At 44.7% G+C, this 23,835-nt stretch overlaps 1 protein-coding gene across 1 annotated transcript; it reads left to right on the top strand.

The window, feature by feature from the left end:
- Positions 1 to 234: 234 nt before the first annotated feature.
- Positions 235 to 942, top strand: DEFB136 (defensin beta 136). Its single transcript, XM_036282254.1, has 2 exons — positions 235 to 289; positions 758 to 942. The coding sequence occupies exons 1-2, from the start codon at positions 235 to 237 to the stop codon at positions 940 to 942; spliced, it is 240 nt and encodes a 79-aa protein (XP_036138147.1).
- Positions 943 to 23,835: the final 22,893 nt, after the last annotated feature.

Raw genomic sequence — 23,835 nt, 5'->3', positions numbered from 1 at the left:
ACAACACCAGGTCTCTGCCCCTGTTCTGCCTTGACCGAGTCCCTTGTTCCACGATTTGTAGAAGAGAAAGGATGAAATGACCCACGGACTCTGTTGTCTAACCCTGAATAAGCCTGTCTCCCCTGGGTGCTCTTCCAGGTAGCATGAGGGAAGCCCCACCCAGGCTCACCCAGCTCTATAAAGGAGCCTCACAAGCAGCCACCCTCAGGAACTTCCAGCCCTGTGCCCTCAGCCATGAGGCGCTGTCTCCCTGGGTTCCTCTTCCTCCTGGTGATCTCATTGCCTTCAGGTAAGATCACGAGTACTGTTCTGACCATGAAAGTGGGTTTTTTCCGGGGACTGTGGTACTTAAAACCCCTATGGAGATAAGCCTAGCGGGGGCCACCAACATCAGATGGACCCTCAGGCTGGGGATGGGATTGGGTTAGCGGTCTTCAGTCCCTGCTCTTTCCATCTGTGGCTACATCCTGAAGATCTGCCCAAGCGAGAGAGAGGGAGCCAATTTCACATGGTGCATATTGCTGTTCAGCTTTCCGAATTCCTGTTTCCCCTCGACTTCCTCGGATTAGCCTCAGACTCGAAGGCCCTCATGAAATAGGGTAGAAGATGAGAGGGCAGAGTCCAGAAATTAAGCCACGAAGTAATAAAGCATCCACCAGGAAAAGAGGACAGACCTAGGGCTTCTCCTAGCTTCTCGGAGACTGATTCTTCTTTGTGTGTGTAAGTGCGTGTTTTTGTTTTGTTTTTCTTCCTTCAGGGAATGGCTTGTTTGGAAACGATGGAGTAGAAGTTCGCAGCTGCTCTGTACTTGGTGGCAGGTGTTTCTTTGGTTGTAAATCAGGATGGGAGTGGTTGGCATACTGTCACAGCATAATGTCTTGTTGCAAACCATTGAAGGAATTCATACCCCCCCAGGCCTATGAGGTTTCTGGGTCCAATTAAAAGGATATGTGATTGCTAAAAGGACAAAATTCTCAATTTATATGTAAGCATCTTCAATGAGCCATGGGTAGCTAGTGGGGGCCAGACTCTGACCAATTTATTGGCAAAATTTCAGAAGTATTTTGTAAAGGTGCACTGCAGTGAAAGGCATCTCCTATTCTTTTCTTCTACCCTCCCATCTCCATCACTAATTCCTATTTCAAGTTCAAATCCAATTGGTTAATACATACATGACTACAGGCTCAAGAATATAACATCAGCTGCGACTAATAGCAATAGCTTACTATGTGGCAGTCACACTTTTAAGTAGCTTGCATAGTTAAATCACTTCATTTTCACAATAAAATTTATTATTTCTTATTGCTCCCATTTTGCAGATAAAGACACTTTCCAAGGTCACACAGTGGTAAGAGTTAGCACTAGGTTTGAACCCGCATAATCTTGATTCAGTGTCCTCTCTGTTGAGCCAGATCACCTCTCAATTATGAAGTACGAGAATCTAGCTGAAAGTATTGGTTGTAGTTTGCAGTGGTTGTAGATTGCAGTCCAATGAGGAGTCAAGAATCCAATAGATCCATTAAACACTAGGCCCCTCAAAACTCTTCTTATGGCCTAAAGCTATAATGCTCCTAGTGCCTAAATTGCATTTGTGACTCTACTCAGGGGCCCCAATAATCCAAGCCAAGGATTACCTCACTATTGTAGTAGCAATGAACCACACAAAACATCCAGTTGACCCAGCTGGTGTGGCTCAGTGGTTGAGCGTCAACCCATACACCAAGAGGTTACAGATTCAATTCCCAGTCAGGGCACACGCTAAGATTGTAGGCCTGATCCCCAGTGGGGGGCATGCAGGAGGCAGCCAATTGATGTTCTCTCTCATCGATATTTCTGTCTCTCTCTCCCTCTCCCTTCCTCTCTCTCTAAGATCAATAAAGAAAAAAATTTTTTTTTAAATGTCCGGTTGTCTGCAGCATTGTTACCATTGTTCCAACAGCACCTCCTCACACCCCCACCCACCCCACCCCCCGACACCCAGAGGCAGAGGCCACAGATCTTTATCAAGGCCCTTGTCATTAACTTCTCAGAAAAAAAGACCAGCAGCTGAGTTTGGGGTTTTTTCTTCTCTCGGGATGTGCCTGAAGGAAACACATCTGAATATCTGTGGTGGAATTCTAAGCAGGGCTCCGTTTTTCTGGAAGACCTGCCTGCTCAGAACCCTGCATACCTCTAATCCTCAACATTCCAACAACAAAAAGAAAACTAAACCTCATCATCACCAGTCCACAGGGCTATCCTCCTAGAGTATCCATTTGGGATTGTGGCCAGAGAGGTTCTATGATGTCAGGTACCTGTATTTGCTCACTTCAGTCTACCTCCTCACCAGAAGAATGGGAGAAGGGGTGCAAAGGCTTATAAAAGTAATATCAATGCAATGAGATTAAATAAGAAGAGAAAATACGTAGAGCCAACGAGGGGAAGGGAAACAGCATGCTTTCACCAGGTGTCAAAAGGGTCCACAACCCCAAAAATATACTACAAACCCTTACCTTTTTCTTGTGTTCCTGTTGCTCTAACTTGGACAATGAGGTGCAAGAAGAGATACATGAAACGGCCTTTGATTTCCTTCAGTGTAGCTTAGATAAGACTAGAACATTCAAAGTCATTCTTGCTGAAAACTCACTCCAATGTTAAATAAATAAGTGCTAAATTATCACACATAACAATTTTGACTCCTTGCATGTAACCTCAGAGGTAGTGGCCACCCCACCCCCTGCACCCCCTGAGGATGCCAAAGGAGCCAATCTTTGCTCCCCATATCCCAGAGCAGCCATGGGAAAGGTTCATGGTTTAGGCTTAGCAAAGTAGGTGTCTTTCCTCAGGAACTGAACTTGAATGAATGACCTCACTACATCGGTGCCATTGGAGCACTGCTTTGTACTAATGCAGCAGATGATTTCAGAACCACAATCCAGCAGTGTGGGCCTTCGGGGCTCCTTCGTTTATGGCTATATTTCAAGCCTGTTCTCTGAGGCCCAGAGAGCTTCCTAGTACATTCTCCTTCAGCTTAAAAATGTACATAACTAATGTCTGTTACTGGAAACCAAAAATTCTGAATGATATTGGAACTCTCACTGATACCTCATCATTCAGGTTTTAGGATTAGATAGGGTAACATACGAGATTTTGTATGTAACGTGGTTGGCAATTTATCAGCTGGCTCAAGTATTCTGACATTGTGTTAGCTAGGTCCCAGCACATGAAGAGAAGGAGTGTGTGACCCTTGGGGAAAGACTGAAGACGGGCAGCACCCCTAACCCCTAAACCCCATCCACATGAAGCCAGCACAGGGTGGCAGTAGACACCAGAACAGGTATCCACAGATGCAAAGAAAAAGCAGATCCAGGGACAGAATCGAACCCAGTCCTCCCTCACCATCTGTGCCATACAATTATTTTTCCAGAATCCAACACGGAGGTTTCAAGTGTTGGCTATGTATTGGTTTCCTGGGTCTACCCTAACAAATCACCATAAACTAGGTTAATTAAAACTACAGAAATTTATTTTCTCACAGTTCTGGAGGCTTGAAGCCCAGGATCAAGGTATTGGCATGGCTATATCATCTCTGAAGATTCTAAAGAAGAATCCTTTCTTGACTCTTCCCAGCTTCTGGTGGATATTGGCCTCGTAGGCCTCCCTCGGCTTGAGGCTACACGAGTTTAGTCTCTGTCTCTGTCTTCACATGTTCTTCTGACTCATCTGTGCTGTCTCTCCATATCTTCATGTGGTCTTTTTTTTTTTTTTTTGGTACATGCCCCTGGCAGGAACCGAACCTAGGACTCTCTAATCCACAGGCCAACGCTCCAACTGCTGAGCCAAACCAGCCAGGGCCATGTGGTCTTCTTATAAGAACACTAGTCATTGAATTTAGGGCCAACCCTTATCCAGTATGACCTCATTTCAACTAATTACATTTACAGTAAATGAGTTTCCAAATAACATCACATTCTGAAATTCCAAGTAGACAGAATCCTGGGAGGGAAACCTACCAACCCAGTATAGGCTACAAAGAAGGAATTTATTTATTTTATTTATTTTAATATTTATTCTATATTGATTTTAGAGAGAGAGAAAAGGAGAGGGAGAGAGAGATAGAAACATTAATGAGAGAGAACATTGATTGGCCGCCTTCTGCATGCCCCGCACTGGGGATTGGGCCCACAACTTGGGCATGTGTCGATAGATACTCAACCAGTGAGCCACACTAGCCAGGCCAAAAAGAGAATTTAAATTTTGTTTTGGGGATGTAGATTCCCTTCTTTACCCACATCCTTTTTACATACAATGAGGAGAGCCAAGTACAGGAAAGAATTTGCAAATGAATCAGTCTTAATTATGAAAACCAATATTTTTCCTTATTGGACATTCCCGGACTCCCCCCTCCCCCCTCCCCGCCCCCGGAGAACATGAAGAAAGGATAAGACAGTCCCTAGCCTCAAGATGCTCAGAGATTATTTGCAGAAATAAAACCATAAATAGTCATAGCACATGTTGACAGATATATTTTTTTTAATCCTCACCCGAGGATATTTTTCTGTTTATCTTCAAATAGAGCAGCAGGGAAGAAAAGAGAGAGAGAGAGAGACATCGATGTGTCTCTCTCACATCAATTTGTTGCCTCCTGCACGACCCCAACCGGGACTGGAGATGAACCACTACCAAGGTATGTGCCTTAGCTGGAATTGAACCCGGGACTCTGGTCCACAGGTCAATTGTCTAACCACTGAGCCAAACCAGCCAGGGCAACAGATCATATAGTAATTCGCGAGGTAGTCTGCAGGCTTTCCTGTTACACCAGAAGCTTCTCCCCCCGCTTTATTGAGGTATAATTGACCCTTTAAAATTGTATACATGTAAGTTGTACAACTTGATGATTTGATATACACTGTGAAATAATAACCACAATAAGTTAATTCATGTCTATCACCTCACATAGGTACCGTAAGTGTGCGTGTGTGTGAGATAAGAACATGAGATGTAGCCACTTAACAAACTTCAAGTGTACAATACAGTGTCTGGCACATGATGCCTTGGAGCCAAGGTGGAGGTGAGCTATAGGGTATATGGTGAGGCCGGTGTGCTTTCTAAGGAAGCAAAGAGAAAATTATAGAAAAAATAATCCATGGGGAGACAGTGACTCCTATGGACAGAAAGCAGAACATATATCATTTACCAATTCTGTACATCCACTTGGGCCAGTCTCCCATAAGTTACATTTTCTTTTTATTTTAGCCACCAAATAATGATAGAAATTCCAATCCTGTGTCTTTTAGGTTAAATTAAAGGCTCCAGCCCATCTGATGTGGCTTAGTGGATTGAGCTTCGTCCCAGGGAATGAGAGGTCTTGGTTTTATTCACAGTCAGGGCACATGCCCAGGTTGCGGGTTCAATCCCCAGTGGGAGGCATGCAGGAGGCAGCCAATTAATGTATCTCTCTCACATTGATGTTTTATCTCTCTCTCCTTTTCTCTCTCAAAAAAGTCAGTAAAAACATGTTTTGTTTTGTTTTTTTATCCTCACCTGAGGACATTTTTCCATTTTTTGAGCAGATAGAGTGGGAGGGATAGAGAGGAAGAGAGAAAGAGAGAGAGAAAAACATCGATGTGAAAGGGACACATTGAGTGACTGCCTCCTGCACAACCCAACCAGGGCCAGGGACAAACTGCAACCGTGGTACATGCCCTTAGCGGGAACCAAACCCAGGTCTCTCTGGACTGCAGGCCGACGCTCTAACCACTGGGCCAAACCATCCAGAACAAAAAACATGGTTTTTTTAAAAAAAAGGTTTCAGATCCTAAGCCAAAGCAATTATTCCTAAAAGCCGATTTCTGCACTCTTCAGTGTTCACATACACTCCAACTTTGTACACCCAATTTCAGACTCCTCTTGGCAACCCAACCAACAGAACTTTCTCTCTCTCCTTGGCCCTCATTCCCAGCTTCACGTAATGTCCCAGCCTCCCCATTTTTTCTCTCCCTACCCAATGTCCCATATTGTGTCTCAAGAGCACTAAAAACCGTACTGTGAAAACTGTTTCCATAAAAAAGAAAGAAGGAAGGAAGGAAGGAAGGAAGGAAGGAAGGAAGGAAGGAAGGAAGGAAGGAAGGAAGGAAAAAAAACTGTTTTCAGTGAGATGGACAAGTTGGGGACGAATGCCTTTGTGTGTCCTTCTCAGAACCAGTTTCTGTTCTCTCTCTGGCCAAGAGTCTAGGAGTGATGGGCTGGGGCCTGAAAGGAGCAATTAGGTCATGGAGCCAGAACCCTGCACAACAGAACCAGGTCCTATTGCCTCTCCTGAGATCATTATTGTGTCCACCATGACTGGGATTGTGCCAGACCCTAAGAGAGAAAGAATTCTCTTAACAAGACCAGCTACTCTGTACCGTTGGGTGCTCCGAGTTCCCGTTCAAGAGAAGAGGCCTTTTAGGTTTCCCCAGACCGGCCTTTGGCAGGGATCACATGTCTCCAGTCTCCACAGCGAGGGCCCATCGTGCTGGGCACATACCCAGACAGCCTAGCAGACAGGACTGAGGGTCGTATGGCTGGAGGATCACAAGCAGACACGGGGCTCTGGCCTGGCCTGTTGGGAAGTACAGTCAGCTGTAGCAGTTCAGAGGCTGCACGCCCTGCATTTTCCTCCCTCCAGCGTGACCACAAAACAGTAATGAAGTCCCCCTGTAAGATCCAGACAGGGTCTCCTACCCACAAGATCCAGGCAGCAGCCTCTGCTGCTCAGGTCTTCTCCACAAGCCACCGGCAGAGAGGTTCTGACTCTATAAGGCATGAAGGACATTTGATTCAACCTGTTGATTCACACTAGTGCCTTCCACATATGCTGGTGTTTTGATTTGGGGATGTGAGCCGTTTTTTCCCTCAAGCTGCACACTATCCCAGCTCATCTTACAGAGTCCAAGCATGGTCTTCTGAGGACATGAGCAATGACACCATCATGGAGCCAGTGAGACTACAGTTCCTTAAGCTTCCTCTGAAAAAACCAGTCAAATGTTACATAATTACAGCATATATAGTTACAGCTACATATAAACAGGGCCAGCCCTAGAGTGTGGAGTTGCATGCAGCATGTCATGCTGATGGCCACACACCAAAGTGACAATGACCTGACTACTTCAGACCTCCGGTTGCCTCTGGGTTGTGGCTTCTTCACTCAGACTTGACTCACTCGCAATGGGAAGCAGGAACTGGTGATGATGAGCTCTGGATATTCATCCACGTCCTTCACCCTGACTTCTAAGGGTGCCTGTGAAGACATCTCAACGTTTTGTTCTCTAGAGTTGGAGCAGGTCATGCCACAAATAGCCACAAATACCAGTCAATCAAGTGTGCTGATGGTCTAAAGTCTTCCACAACCTGAAGTGCAGGTGCAGAGACCAATATTCGGAGCGGTTAAGACCACGCAAGACCACACAACTGGTCAGCAGCCAAGCTGGAGCTCCACGGCCCTGATCGGGAAAAGGAGGCTCCTGGGCCCTCTGAGGACTCCGCTGGCACCAAAAGGGAACCCAAGTTCCCAGAGATGGTTTGAAAAGGTTAGAACAGGATGAATCAGGACTTTGGGAGAAACCAACCCCTCGGATAGGACCATAAGACAGACACTTGTGCTGGCACACTGCAACTCTGAGAGGGTTCTATGGTTTGAACCTCTTCTGAGAAATTCCCTTCCCAGCTTCTGTTCAGTTCTCTCCACAGGCTAGTCCCACACTTCTGCTCATGCTGGGAGCTGAATAGGGTGGAGTGAAGGAGAATAGACTGGCCTATCCATTGGCCAGGATGTCTTTGGGCCACATCTCTTCAGGGCTTCCCCTCCCCTGACCTCGGGGGCAGGCTGACACCTGGAGGCCTGGCCTGCTCATCCAGAGTCCTGACAAGTCCGTCCAGTCTCCTGATGGCCTTCACTGAGCCTGGGGAAAGGTGAGCAAGAGGAAGAAGCATTGCTGCTTCAATAAACCAAATCTTTCCTGGAGTGGGGAGAGGCGCTTGGTCATGTGACAGATACCCGCTGAGAATGTCCCAGGTGCACGCTCCCTCGTCTTTCCCTTCCTCCTCCTTCTTCCCCCAAAAGCATGCATCTCTGAAACTCTAAGGGACCCCACGAGATTTGCAGCCATGGGAGCAATGGGCTTGTCCCAGGGAGACAAGCAGCAGCTTGTCCCAGGCTAACCCCTGAACCCGTCTCCGAAGCCCCCTTCTCTCTGACTCTCCACTGAGCTGAGAGCAGCCCCACCTTAGCTCACTTCTTACCCATAATGTTTCCAGGGAGTCAAAGCAGCCCCGCCGAGGCTCTCCCGGTGCTCCTATCCTAAGTCCTCCCTTGTTTCACTGTCCCCAGTATTAATAAACATACTCTCTCTCTGGTCCTCCCACCTGTACTCACAAAGCCTGTCTCCTATAGTTGGCTGCCTAGAATCCCAAGCAAGTTCTCCAGATAGGGTATGTCCTCCACACACACCAGAAATAAGTGAACTGGGCTTTCTGACTTTACAAGCAGATGTCTGGGGGGTGTCAGTTACTATAATGCAATTACTTCTGGGAAGCTGGCCAAATCAACTTTCTGAACTTCAATTTCCTAGATTAATTTTGCCCCAAATCCTGAAGACCGTGAATCAGGCTCATGCTGGCCCAAATACAAAAGCCCCTCAGAGACCTGGCTTGATATCATCTGCACTTTGTGGTTTCTGACACCTCTGCTCCATTCTGTGCAGACCCAGGAGAACCTCAACATCCTCCCAGTTCGGAAATTCCCAGCTACTGGCTCAGCAGCCTGTTATTCTGGAAAGCAGAAAGGGGTTCATTTTAGCTCAAAGTCGGTTTACTCTGCTCTCAATGTCCTTCAAAGGAATATGGAAAAAAACTTAACCTTCCAAACTTTAATCAAGGGCAATGTGATGTTTCCCCTTCGCATCTGTACATAAAAGCTGCTTATGAGGTGCCTAGAGGGGTTTTGCTCCAGGCATGAAGAGTCTCCTCTGTCTCTCTCTCTCTCCCACCCTTTCACTCTCTTTCTCCCTCCCTCTCCCTCTTTTTTTTTTTTTCTTTTAGAGAGAAAGAGAAACATCAGTGTGAGAGAGATACATCAATTGGTTGCCTCCCACACACACCCAATGGGAATCAAACCCAAAGCCTAGGTATGTGCCCTGATGCAGAATCGAACCTGTAAACTTCCAGTCCATGGATGACTCTCCAGCCAACTGAGCTACACTGGCCAGGGCTCGCTCTCTGTTTTCGTCTCTGTCTCTCTCCCTTTCTTTTGGCCCACTCTCTTCCAGGTAAGGCAGAATTCTGGGAGGAGACAATGAAGGTAATTATTGACAGATACTGGGTTCTGCCGGCCCAGGGTTACTAAGGCAATTCTGGCCCGAAAGCGGCTCTCCTGGAGGTTCGCTGCTGCACCCTGACTTTCTGCTCTGGCCCATGGTGAGCTCACCCAGTGTTTCCAGAGCCCCAGGCTGCCTGGCTTGGGGTCAGGGGCCTGTGACACCGTAAGGACCGTGTGCTAGTTAAGAACAAGTCTCAGCATCACACAACCTGGATTTAAATCTGGGTCCTTCCTGAAATCATTATTATCTAGGTGACCTTGAGCAAGTCATTGTGAGGGTGCAACGAGATAGGAGGCCTTATGGACACACCCAGACTTCCCAAGGGGACAGGGAAGCTACAGGCCAGTCTTAGGGAGCTGCGCCCCCAGCCTCCACTCCTAGGATCCTTGCCTTCAGTTGTGTGTGTACAAGTTCAGGGAGATAATGAATAAATTACCAGGTGGCTGATGATGGTTTTTGAAACTTCCATTCTCTCTGCTGCCACTTTCTTACTCCTTTTCTAGACCATCTACCAACCTACTCAGCAAACTCATCTCAAAGTGTCCAAGGCAATTTGACTCCATAAAGGGAATCTCAGCTGCAAGACTCAGCAAACTTCTTCCATAAAGGGCCAGGGAGTAAATATATTTGGCTTTATGGGCCTTTGTAGCATGAGCGCAGCCATGTTGCAATAAAACTTTATTTATAAAAACAAGCAGTGGGAGGAATTTGGCCCACAGGGTTTGATTTGCAAACTCCTGCTCTGAGGGGGCAGGCAGCTGCCTCAGCCCACCGTGGAGCCCTGTGTGAGCACCACAGGAAGTAGCAAGGGCCCGAGAAGCTTGGGCCCTCGGGGAGCTTATAATCTACATGTATTTATGAAAGATGAATAAGTCTATGAATGGAAACATTTCTTGATGTTCATTAATATCACCACTATTCTTTCATTCACTCAGCAAACATTTCTTGTGCACCTACTAGGTGCCAGGCATTGTGCCTATAGCAGGTGTGGAGCTGAATGTGCTCCCCTCAGGGAGCTCCCTGCTCAGACTGTGGGCTGTATGAGTGAGATTTCTGGGGCTCCTATCCTAGGAATATTAGAGAGTGCCCATAGATGAGAGGGTAGAGGACAACAGCAAGAAGTGGGGGTGCCCCAGTAGTCCCTGTATACCTTCCTTCTTCATCCCGCCAATACGACTTTGGACAAGTTATTGAACTTCTCTAAGTCTCAGCTTCTCCCCCTAATTAAGATAATACTAATATTTATCCCAAAGGATTGTTATGAAGCTTAAATGAAACATTTGCAAAGCACAGGACCTGACATATATTAGGTGCTTAATAAATGATAGTTATATTGGTTCCAAAAATAAGAAATATGTAAAAATCCCTTCCTTATAAACACTGTTCCTGACATTCTATGCAATTCTGAGTTACGTTTATTCCTTCCAGGGCAAGAAAAAAGCACCTCAAGATGGAAAAATTCATTTGTTTGGTTGTTTTTTAAGTATGCTTTTATTGATTTTTTTAGAGAGAGATAAACATTGATGTGAGAGAGAAACATTGATCAGCTGCCTCCTGCATGCCCCTTAATGGGGATCAAACCTGCAACCAAGGCATGTGCCCTGACCAGGAATCGAACAGGAACCTCTCAGTGCATGAGATGACACTCAATCCAGTGATCCACAGTGGCTGGGCTTCATTTGTTTTTTGTACTCATGTATTCATTTAACAAATATATAATTTATGGCTACTCTATGAATAGGCACCCGCACAAAAGGCATGATCTTTGTCCTTTGAGTTTCTAGCATAGGAGAGGTGATAAACCCAGAGTAAACAAATGAACAAATTAATAATCACAAAAAAGAATAATTGTTTTGAAGAAAGGCTGCAGGGATACAATAATATATATGCTAATATATATGTATATGTGTGCACATAGACACATACATATCTGTGCATATGTACTAACAATCTATGTAGCTACACCCAAATCAAGATAGAGGATGTTCCCATCACTCCCAGATTTCCTTATGCCCCTTCTCAGACAATAACCTCACTACAGGTAACCACTAGTCTAAATTCTAACACCAGCAAATTATTTTTGCCTGTAGTTCAACTTCATGTAAATGGAATCATACTGTTTGTGGTCTTATGTGCCTGACTTCTTTCACTCGGCATGGTTATGAAATCCATCGACTATGTTACACGTTCATTCTTTTCTGATATTATAGATCTATAGATGTACCACAATCCTGTTGGGCACTTGGTGTGTTCCTACTTTTTGGTTATTAAAAATAGAGTTACTATGAACATTCATATATATATAATCAAATGTTCATAGTGGATATGTGTGTGTGTGTGTGTGTGTGTGTGTATACTGATTTCTTAATAAATACTGAGTTTCCAAATTGGCTGCACCAGTCTAACTCCCATCAGCAATGTGCACGCATTCAGGCTGCCTTACATTTTCACAATGTCATTTAGCAATGTCAGCCTTTTGAATGTTCACCATTACACTCAGCCGGTGTGGCTCAGTGGATTGAGCGTCCTCCCTCGGACTTTGAGGTTCTGGTTCAATTCCTGGTCTGGGCACATGCCCAGGTTGCAGGCTCAATCCCCAGTAAGGGGTGTGCAGGAGACAGCACATATATATGTTTTTTTCAATCCTCATCCAAGGATATTTTTCTGTTTATCATCAGCTAGAGTTGGAGGGAGGGAGAGGGAAGGAAAGTGAGAGAGAGAGAGAGAGAGAGAGAGAAATATTGACGTTAGAGGGACACATTGACTGATTGACTGGTTGCCTCCTGCACCACCCGCTCAGGGCCAGGGACAAACCTCAACTGAGGTACATGTCCTTGACCGAAATCAAACCCATGATTCATTTGTCCATGGGCCAATGCTCTAACTGCTGAGCCAAACTGTCCAGGGCTACAAATATATTTTAAACAATAATAAAATAACCTGGCAAGTGTGGCTCAGTGGTTGAGTGTTCAATTCCCAGTCAGGGCGCATGCCCGGGTTGCATGCCGATCCCCGGGTAGGGGAGACGGCTGATCGACGCTCTCTCTCATTGATGTTTTACTCTCTCTCCCTCTCCCTTCTTCTCTGAAATCAATAAAGAAAATTACGAATAAATAAAACAATACATGCTCACCGTTCTGATGGATGCACAGTGGTACCTCCTTGTTATTTCAATTTGCATTTCTCTAACAAGCACAATGTTGAGCATCTTTTCACATGCTTCTTGACCCTCTGGAGAGTTCCCATGGTGAAGTGCCTGTTTAAATCTTTTGTCAATTTTTTTATTGGGCTGTTTATCATTTTGTTATTGATTTGTAGAACTTCTAATACATCCAAGTTTACCAGTACACTGGCAGTAACAGAGCTAAGCCATAGCATATCACTAAGTGAATGGCAGAGCCCAAACAAGAACTTGAAGTCAGCTGACTCCCATCTTGCTGCTCTTTCTACTTTCCAACATACTGTGATGTGTGCACACTCGAATTTGACATTGGGAAGATGAAGTAGAGGTGGAAAAAAATGAGTGCCATAAAATACTATTAAATTGTTCATCTTTTAAAACAGGAAACAGCTAACCCGTAATAATTAAATAAGTGATCATGGCCTGTCATACAGACCATGTTTAAATAGATTACGGGGCTAAAGGAAATCAGTCCATCTGAAGGCAAAAACGACTTTTGTTTATCCAACGATTCCTGCTTCTGTGTCAGCTCTTCCCTTTTTCTCGGTTTCTTTGGCCAGGGCTGCACCAAGTATCCCTTATGATGTAAGACTCTTTGCAGCCACCAGGTGGCAGATTCTGTCTATTTTGCTCCCTCTGCAGCTTATAACTGCTGAGAGCACCAGCTGAGGGCACCGTGTCTTCTCTATAATGTCCTGCTTGACAATCAGTTACTTCATTTCCTTTGAGGTTCTCATAGTCAGCACGGTGCTGCACACAGAGTCGGCTTTCAACAAAAACACAAAGTCATTTGACAAAGGCTGTGTCCGCCGTGTACTGTGATTTCTCTACAATAACATCCACTCTCCAGAGTGCTCTGTAACCTCTGTTTACAGAACAAAACAGTTTACAGAAATAAAGGCACACAGAGGTCAACGCCGTAGTCTCAGCCACACAGCAAGCAGGAGTCAGAGCCCACATAAAAATTCAAGCCAAGGATGACAGCAGTTACTGCCCTAACCATGGATTGGCAGCATGGTCAGAGACTGGGCGAGGGTGTACCAAGATACCCATGTGCTGCTGGGTCTGACCACCTGAGGCACTGGCTAGTGACACAGCAGCCACGAGAACCAGCTGCAAGACAGACCCCTCATCTGAACACACACACACACACACACACACACACACACACACACACTGATGCCTGCATCTGCAAAGGTCCTTAGAAATCATCTCTACACTCCCTTTACAAATAAAAAGACTTTAAAAAATGTTGATTGACTTTTTAGTGAATATCCAAGTCACTGATTCAACTGAGATCTTCCCCCTCCTCCACAAAAATCCAATTCTCACTGTATGTGTATTATAATTTATTGCTGTGTCAAATAATAACCCTAAAAGCTTAAAAGGACAGCAGTTGGAATGGCTGGACCAGGTATTACAAACAGTCTGGTGGACACAGCTCTGTTTTGGGACACATCCCTTAACTTACTTTCCTGCTTTGTTGAATACAGGTCTTTACCTGAAAGAAATATTCGGGTTTTCAACTAGTTTTACCATTGTCTAATTTCTTAATTATTGGAAATAAAAATCCTTACATTCAGATAAGAAATACATAGAATCTTTTTTTGCAGCTAGTCATGTGTTTCTGGTGATACTGGTTAGCCTCCTGGTATATCCTACTACTGTGAAATGCAAGTACTGAGAAACTTACTGAAGATACTCTTACTTTCAACTAAATGAATCTTGGAAAAGGACAAAAACATGGTAAGGACACTGCAAGAAGAAGAGTCAAAAGATTCCTGACTGTTTAACAAAGGCGAATTTCTACTCATGGGCCAAATTATTCTGCCTCTCTTCTATCTTCACAATTGCATGAAACATAAAAATAAATAAATAAATTGCATTTACTAGCATAAAAAAGAAAGAAAGAAAGAAAGAAAGGGAGAGAGAGAGAAAGAAAGAAATCATCTCTACAGATTGTAAAACTGAGGCCCGGTGTGGGAGGGGGCGGAGGGAGGAAATGGACTTGCCCAAGACCACTAGTAGTGAGACCAGAAACCAGCACAGGCCCAAGGTCTTCTGAGAGGCTGCCCAGTGCTCCATACTCCACACCAGGTGTATTTAAGGAAGAAAGCCAGCCAAAATGATTGACCACAATTAAAATGTTTAAATCTTTTTCCACCTTGCCTATTTGGGAAAATGGATACATGTCAACTGTGTAGGGCTAGGAAGAAATTGAACCAAGGATAAATGCAATCCTATAACGGTACGAAAAGGACTGGAAAGGTTTTGTAGAGTCTAGCGCTCCTTGTCTGTCAACTGAATTAAACAGCCTGCGGGTGAGGACACTGGAAAGAAAGGCCAAACAAACCAGGTGCTTGAGAAACTGACTGGTAGTTACAGTTCCTATGTTTACCACGAGGGGGCGCGGCCTTCCTGTTTTTCCAACTTGAGCAGGCGACGAAATTGTCCACTGTTCTCTGATCCTGTGGGTCTTTCTATAGCCAGGAAGACCACTCACGCCACTTTTCCACTTATAGGAGGAAACCTGAACAACTTTTGGAAGACTGAGACAGAAAACTGGGGAAGTGTAGGAGCCAGAGAGGTGAAACAGGACGTTGAGGGGAGGGCCGGTGCAGTACAGGGCGAGGAGCATATTTATCCGTTTTGCAAAAGAAATCTGTTTCTGCCCTGGCCAGTTTGGCTCTGCGGTTAGAGCCTCGGCCTGCGGTCCGGAGAGACCCGGGTTCGGTTCCCGCTAAGGGCACGTACTTCGGTTGCAGTTTGTCCCCGGCCCTGGTTGGTAGTGCGGGTGGCAGCCACTCAATGTGTCCCTTCACGTCGATGTTTCTCTCTCTCTCTTCCTTCCTCTCTCTCCCTCCCACTCTATCTGTACAAAAAATGGAAAAATATCCTCGGGTGAGGATAAAAAAAAAATAATAATAATAAAAGAAATCTGTTTCTGACCGTTTAAGAGGTGGAAATCATTAGCAAAGGTAAGTGGATGAAATGTATCTATTAGCAGGGAAGGGGTTTTTTTGTAATTGTACATAAAAATGTATATAAAAGGAAAAAACTAATTTGGAAAACAAGGGAGGGCAAAACAACCGTAATGGAGTCAGTAAAGAGAACAGACCTGGAAGGTTGTGGACTTGGATGCACGCCCTGTGCGCAGGCCCAGTGTGTCCCGTACTAGCTGAGGGACGTTAGGAAAAGCACTTAACTTCAGTTACTCATTTGTAAGTGGAAAAATAATCACTCAAGAGGCCATAAATAAGTTGATGTTGTTAGCACAATGTCTGGCACATCCCATGAGCTCAGTAGATTTGAGTGCGTCTGAATCTATTAGTTGATAGTAAGACTCGATGGCATGCGTCAGGTGGACACCTGGATTCTGTTTGACAAGAGGTTAGAAGAGACATGGCCCAAGGTACCAGGTCAGTGTTTTCTTATATAATATTTCTAATCTTCAAAGCAATCCAGCCACATGGGTAACCTTTTTTTAATAAAGACTGCCAATACAAACAACAACCAGCTAGAATAAACTATGAAAGAAAATACCCTCCTTACAATAGCAAACAAAAAATAAAATACGTAAAAGTAAACTTAACAAGGAATCTACAAATACTGACAGGAAGGTACTTTAAGCCTTTATTGGAGGACCCAAAAGAAGACTTGAGCAAATGGAAAGATTTCCTTGTTCTTAGAGGAGATTCGATATGATACACATGGCAACACTCCCATCCTAAGTTAACCTATAAATTGATTGTGAACTCATTAAAAATATGAATTAGTTTAAAATTAAACAAGCTCCTTCTAAAGCATATATGAAAACAATTAAAAGTAAGAATCTCACTGGAAATTCTGAAGATGAGTAATACTAACAAATAGCCCTTCTGGGTGTTCAAACCTATTATTCAGTCTCAACAGTTAAAACAGTGTGATAATGGCACATGACTAGACAGATCACTAAAGTCAGATATGGACCCAATACAAATGAGCATTTAGAAATCATAAAGAGGACATCTAATCTAGTATTAGTCAATAAATAGTGTGAGGAATACTAGAGCGGCATCTGGAAATATTATAAGGTTGGATCCTTACCTCCCATGTTATAGTAGGATAAATTCCAACTGAATCAAAGTTGTAAAGATAATAAGAATTTTTACAGTGCTAGAGGAAAGCACAGAATAATTATTTTATACCTGTCTACCTGAAATAAAGCCCAGGTACTACTAGAGACTGAATGCTTGTGTCCCCCCAAAATGTGTATGTTGAAACCCTAACCCCCAAAGATAGGGTCTTTGGGAGGTGATTAGGTCATGAGGTCATGAGGTCATGAGGATGAAGCTCTCATGAATGGCATTCGTGCTCTTCTGAGAGTCCTGAGAGAGCTTGCTTCCTCTCTGCTCTCCGCTCGTGAAGATGCAAGGAGAAGACAACCATCTACCCACCAGGAAGTGGCCCTCACCAGACTCCAGATCTGCCGGCACCTTGATCTTGGACTTCCCAGTCTCCAGAGCATGAGAAATAAATACTTGCTGTTTAGACACCCGGTCTATGGTATTTTGTTATAACAGCCCAAACTAAGGCATCATTTAAAGAACAATGGACTACACAAAACCAGTAATCTGTGCATGTAAAAGTCAAATAAGTATGTACAAACTAGGAACATAATTAGGAAACAACAAATATTACATTTTTGGAAGCTGGAATAAAACTTGCAATGAACTTCTTTCAAAATTTTAATAAGACCTTTGAAATTATTTCTCTGAATATATATTTTTCATATCCATTTTTATACTTCAAATAGTGACAGACAATTCTGGATCAACTTTTAATGATGAGTTTTTCAAATTTTTTATTAGTCATCATCTATGACAAACCCTGTTCACACAAGTGATAAAAATCCACTTAAACCATAATACTCAGAAATCTGCAACAATCACAATTATACATGAAAACCTAACAGCTTTTCCTTTTCTTTCATTGACAAATACGATGTCCAACTAGCTTATAACATAAGCCTGGTGTCTGAATATATATGAAACATACAAAAATAGTGATGCTGACTTGTCGAGGATGTACTGGGACATAACGATGAAGCTCTCGTTGGGAAGCAGTCACCACCAGCTGGCTGGGATGCCACTGAAAAGGCTTGTCAGCTGCCGTGGGACAGAAGCCGATGGGAAACGTAAAGACAGCTCCAGAACCACTCCCTGGAGCACCACCCAGCCAGCTGCCTGAAGTCGTACCCTCCACCCCTTCCCAGCCACACCTCAGCAGGACACCAGGCACTTGGGCACCAGGAGCATCACCCTCCAGCAGCCATGGGCTCCTGGTCTGTACCGGGCAGGCCAGGCGCTGCAGTGGCCTCAGGTGAGTACCCAGGATGGAGTCCCTCTCCTGCTGCCTCTGTGTGTTCCGCGAGTGCAGCCAGCACCGCAGGGGACACCCACAGAGTGCACAGAATCTGCTCCTTGGGGCCCTGCCCACCCCTGTGCCCTGAGGAGGCTTTGAGCAGCAGGAAGCACCAGGCTGGGCTTCTGCTGTCCCAGGCCCCACCCAGGGCACACCTGTTGCCAGGTACCTTAGTCCATTCAGGCCATAACAAAATACCACAGACCAGGTGGTTTATAAACAGCAGAAATGTATTGCTCACAGTTCTGGAGGCTGGGAAGTCCAGGATCAAAGTGCTGGCAGTTCGGCGGTCTGGTGAGAGCCCACTTCCTGGTTCACAGTCAGCACCTGTCCCTGTGCCCTCACATGGTGGAAGGGAGCTCGCTGGGATCCCTTTATGAAGACACTGAACCCATTCACGAGGTCCCCACCCTCAAGACTAAGCACCTTCCAAAGGCCCCCCTTCTTACACCATCATCTTTGGGGGTTAGGATGTCAATGTGTGAATTTGGGGAGACACACAAACATTTGATCCCCCTGAGGCTCTTACCTTAGCTGCTCTGGGCTCTGGGCCCGGTTTTTTGGTGCCTTTCAGCTTCCCTCTATTTCTGACCACATCACTTTGTACATTCACATATCCTATCCCACTCCTGAGGAAGAGGAAGATGTTTTTCTCTCTGTGGTCAAAAGTCCCAAGATGGGTGTTCAGTACAGTCCAAGAGATTTAGCCAGTGCTGGGCTGTTTCCAGTCAATCGGCGATTCTTCCTCTGCTGCTCTTGGTTTCCACTTGCCGAGGCTCTGCCTGCTCTTACCCACCTCATAGCAAGAGCTTGTCTCCAGCCTCTCTGTTCCATAACAGATGCATCCTTAACGGTGCAGCGGGACCAGGATCCCGGGGCTCACACAGTGCTTCTGGTCTTGACTACCTTGATTCCTCGTCAGTTTGGTTTGATGCCCATGGATGCCCTTACCTGGAATGGGTTATACTTCTGTCACCCTGGGTTTTAAAAAGTAAAAGACTACAAAGTGGACACCAATGAGAATTCACCCAGCTCTTAATGCCAACTCCAGACGCGCCTTCTAGACATAAACCAACTCTGTCACGTCTGGGAAGGGCTTCCCGCTTGTGTCGAAGACGTCACCTACCTCTAACCTCAAAAGCATTGAACTGCCTCTAAGCTAAAATGCAGCCATATCATAGGAATACCTCCCCCACCCCCTTCTCCCCCAACCCCAAATTCCCTTTTATTCCACATCTCCTCCTTCATCCAGCTGCTGGTGAGATCTGAACTGGATGAGGAAGGTGCCTGAACTCAGAGTGTAACTCTCACCTCTTTTTACTTTGTCTTACTGTCTTCTTAAAAAAGCAATCCCGGCCCTGGTCGGTTTGGCTCAGCAGTTAGAGCATTGGCCTGCAGACCAAAGAGTCCCGGGTTCAGTTTCCGCTAAGGGCACGTACCTCCGTTGCAGTTCGTCCCCAGCCCCGGTTGGGGTCGTGTGGGTGGTAGCCAGTCAATGTGTCTCTCTCACATCGATGTTTCTCTCTCTCCCTCCCTCTCTCCCTCCTGCTCCATCTGAAGATAAATGCAAAACTGTCCTCAGGTGAGGATGAAAAAATAACAATCCCATTTACCATTGCAGCAAAAAAATTAAGATACCTAGGAATAAACTTAACCAAAGAAGTAAAGGACCTGTTCACGGAAAACTATAGGGCATTGAAAATAGAAATAGAGGAAGATATAAAAAAGTGGAAACATATACCTTGTTCATGGATTAGAATAATTAACATCATTAAAATATCCATACTATCCAAAGCAATCTATAGATTCAATACAATACCCATTAAAATACCAACAACATATTTCACAGAACAAGAACAAACACTCCAAAAGTTTGTATGGAACCAAAAAAGACCCCGAATAGCCACAGCAATCTTGAAAAAGAAGAATAAAGTAGGATGGATCACAATACCAGATTTCAGGTTATACCACAAAGCCACTGTAATCAAAAGAGCCTGGTCCTGGCACAAGAACAAGCATATAGATCAAAGGAACAGAACAGAGAACCCAGAAATGGACCCAAGACATTATGCTCAGTTAATATTTAACAAAGGTGGCAAGAGCATACAATGGAGTAAAGACACCCTCTTCAATAAATGGTGTTGGGAAAACTGGACAGCTACATGCAAAAAAAAAAAAATGAAACTAGACCACCAACTTATATCATACACAATAATAAACGCAAAATGAATAAAAGACTTAAATGTGACTTGTGAATCCATAAAAATCCTAGATGAAAATGTAGGCAACAAAATTTCAGACATCACATGCAGCAGAATTTTCACTGATACAACACCTAAGGCAAGAGAAACAAAGGAAAGAAATTAATACATAGGACTACATCAAACTAAAAAGCTTCTGCACAGCAAAAGAAACAAGCATCAAAATGGAAGGGAATCCACTATATGAGAGAGCATAAATGCCAACAATACATCAGATAAGGGGTTAATTTCCAAGATATATAGAGTACTCATACAACTCAACAAAAGGAAGACAAAGAATCCAGTTAAAAAATGGTCAGAGGACCTAAGTAGACATCTCTCCAACAGGACATACAAATGGCCAAGAGATGCCCTGGCCAGTTTGGCTCAGCGGTTAGAGCGTCGGCCTGTGGTCCGGAGAGACCCGGGTTCGGTTCCCGCTAAGGGCACGTACTTCGGTTGCAGTTTGTCCCCGGCCCTGGTTGGTCGTGCGGGTGGCAGCCACTCGATGTGTCCCTTCACGTCGATGTTTCTCTCTCTCTCTCCCTTCCTTTCTCTCCCTCCTACTCTATCTGTACAAAAAATGGAAAAATATCCTCGGGTGAGGATAAAAAAAAAACAAATGGCCAAGAGATGTATGAAAAATTGCTCAACGTCACTAATCATCAGAGAGATGCAAATTAAAATGACTATGAGGTATCATCTCACACCTGTCAGAATGGCCGCCATCAACAAATCAAAAACGACAAGTGCTGGCGAGGGTGTGGAGAAAAGGGGACTCTAGTACACTGCTGGTGGGAATGCAGACTGGTGCAGCCGCTGTGGAAAATAATATGAGTTTCCTCAAAAAATGAAAAATTGAATTGCCATTTGACCCAGTGATACACTTCTAGGAATATATCCTAAGAAGCCTGAAACACCAATCAAAAAGAATATATGTACCCCTATGTACATAGCAGCACTATTTACAATTGCTAAGATCTGGAAACAGCCCAAGTGTCCATCAACAGATGAATGGATAAAAAAGCTTTGGTACATATATACAATGGAACACTATGCAGCTATAAGAAAGAAAGATCTCTTATTCTTTGAGATGACGTACAGGGACCTGGAGAGTATTATGCTGAGTAAAATAAGCCAGTCAGAGAAAGACAAATACCGCATGCTCTCACTTATTTGTGGAATATAATGAACAAAATAAACTGATGAACAAATTAGACACAGAGATATTGAAGTAGCGTACAGACTGACAAACCTCAGAAGTGGGGAGCAGTGGGAGGGAAGAGATAAACCAAAGAACTTATATGCATATTTGCATAAGCAATGGACATCGACAACAATGCTGGGCGAGGGAGGGAGGTATCTGGAGGAGGGTGTCAATGAGGGGGAAAAGAGAAACATCTGTAACAAAAATAAATTAATTAATTTAAGAAAACATTTAAAAAATAAGCGAGTAAACTGGAAAAAAAAATGACCCTGGAAAATGAGAAGGTCAGATGGCTAAGAAGCACATGAAAAGACACTCAGCTTCACCAGCTGTCAGGGAAATGCTAAATAAAACCACAGCGAGACACCAATGCAAACCCAGAAGAAACTGGTGCACGCGTCCTCTGGAACACGTGTCTGGCAATGTCCACAGCAGCTTTATGCTTAAAAGCCAAAACCTGGAAATGCCCATCAACAACTGAATAGATAAATAGCTGAAATATTGGAATGAATTGGAGGAAGGACAGAAGCAGAGGAATTTTAGGACAGTGAAAATACTCTGTATGGACACCAATATGGTAGTTACCAGAGGGAAGGGGGTGGGGTTGGTAAAGAGTAAAGGGGGTTAAATATATGGTGCTGGAAGATGATTTGACTTTCAGTGGTGGCATACAATGCAATATACAGATCATGTAGCATAGACTTGTACACTTGAAACCTATATAATCTTATTAACCAATGTCACCCAATGGAGTTAATAAAAAATAAACATGCAAAAAAGGAAATAATCTGTATGATACTATGATGATTTCTACGTGTCATTATGGATCTGTCTAAATCCATAGAATCTTCACCCAGGGTGAACCCCAATAGAAACTGTGGACTTTAGGCAATAATGATGTGTCAATGTGGGTTCACCAAATGTACCACTCTGGTGGGTAAATCCATAGAATCTTCACCCAGGGTGAACCCCAATAGAAACTGTGGACTTTAGACAATAATGATGTGTCAATGTGGGTTCACCAAATGTACCACTCTGGTGGGGGATGTCGCTGATGAGGAGGCTGTGTGTGTTGGCGCAGAGGGTAATGGGAAATCTTTGTAGCTTCTGCTCAACTTTTCTGTGAACCTAAAACTGCTCTGAAAAACAAAGTCTATTAAAGGAAGAAAAAGAAAAAAGAATGAACTACCGCTGCTCAACACAATGCAAGCGCAGGGTGACTCTCTCAGAGGTTAAGGTGAGGAAGAGACGCAGACACAAAGTGCTACGGGAGTCCATTCACATGCATTTTAAGAACACACAGAACTTTGACAGAAGCCAAGGTTGCATCGGGTGGACAATGACAGTGAAGGAACACCGAGAGATGGTCTACATCTGGGTCTGGGTGGCGTTTGCACGGGTAGATCCATTTGTAAAAGTGCTTCCATCTGTCCCCAGAAGCTGTGCAAACTTCAATTTTAAAAATTGAAGTTGTGCCCTGGCCAGTTTCTCAGTGGTTAGAGCACTGGCCCGTGGTTCAGAGAGACACAGGTGCGGTTCCCGCTAAGGGCACGTACCTCGGTTACAGTTTGTCCTCGGCCCCAGTTGGGGTCGTGTGGGTGGCAATGATGTGTCTCTCTCACATCGATGTTTCTCTCTCCCTCTCTCTTGCTCTATGCAGAAATGTCCTCAGGTGAGGATTAAAAAAAAAATAAAAATTGAAATTGCACCAGAAAGCATGCTCTCATCTCTCTTCATAAAAGTAAGTCTGGCCGTGGCCGGTTTGGCTCAGCGGTTAGAGCGTCGGCCTGCAGTCCGGAGAGACCCGGGTTCGGTTCCCGCTAAGGGCACGTACCTCGGTTGCAGTTTGTCCCCGGCCCTGGTTGGTCGTGCGGGTGGCGGCCACTCGATGTGTCCCTTCACATCGATGTTTCTCTCTCTCTCTCTCTTCCTCTCTCTCCCTCCCGCTCTATCTGAACAGAAAAATGTCCTCGGGTGAGGATAAAAAAAAAAAAAAGTGAGTCTGAAACCCACACTTTGCTGAGGTCCACAGAGGAAACCTGCGGACCTCATGGGGCTCCCTCAATGACAGTGACTAATGACAGGGGTGCCTCAAGAGCAAGACGAAGGGGTTAGAGTTCCGAAATCCTCGAGGTTCTTTTCTTCTTCTGGGCAAAGGGAGCGCTCACATCAGATCATGGATTGAATCAGTCACAGCATCAGCTAGACAGAAATTGTAAGAGACCTCCAAGTTCCCCATCCATGAGTTTGTTTCAACCAAACTCTCATTTTCTCTCCCCAGTATGCTAACAATACACAGACCTCGGCTCCAGTCCCCTGCCCTCCTGGAGCCCCCATCCCCCCCAACATGGGCACTCCCCAGATAAGGCTCCGGCTTTCCAACCTGTGGCGCCAGCCTGTGAAAAGCAGACAGAGTGCGGGCCCTGTGGCCCCTCCACTTGCTCCCCCCAGCCCTTCCCTTCCCTG

Source organism: Molossus molossus, unplaced genomic scaffold (assembly GCF_014108415.1).
Source record: "Molossus molossus isolate mMolMol1 unplaced genomic scaffold, mMolMol1.p scaffold_m16_p_4, whole genome shotgun sequence".
NCBI classification, from domain to species: Eukaryota; Metazoa; Chordata; class Mammalia; order Chiroptera; family Molossidae; genus Molossus; species Molossus molossus.
This window is presented reverse-complemented; position numbering and strand designations above follow the sequence as displayed.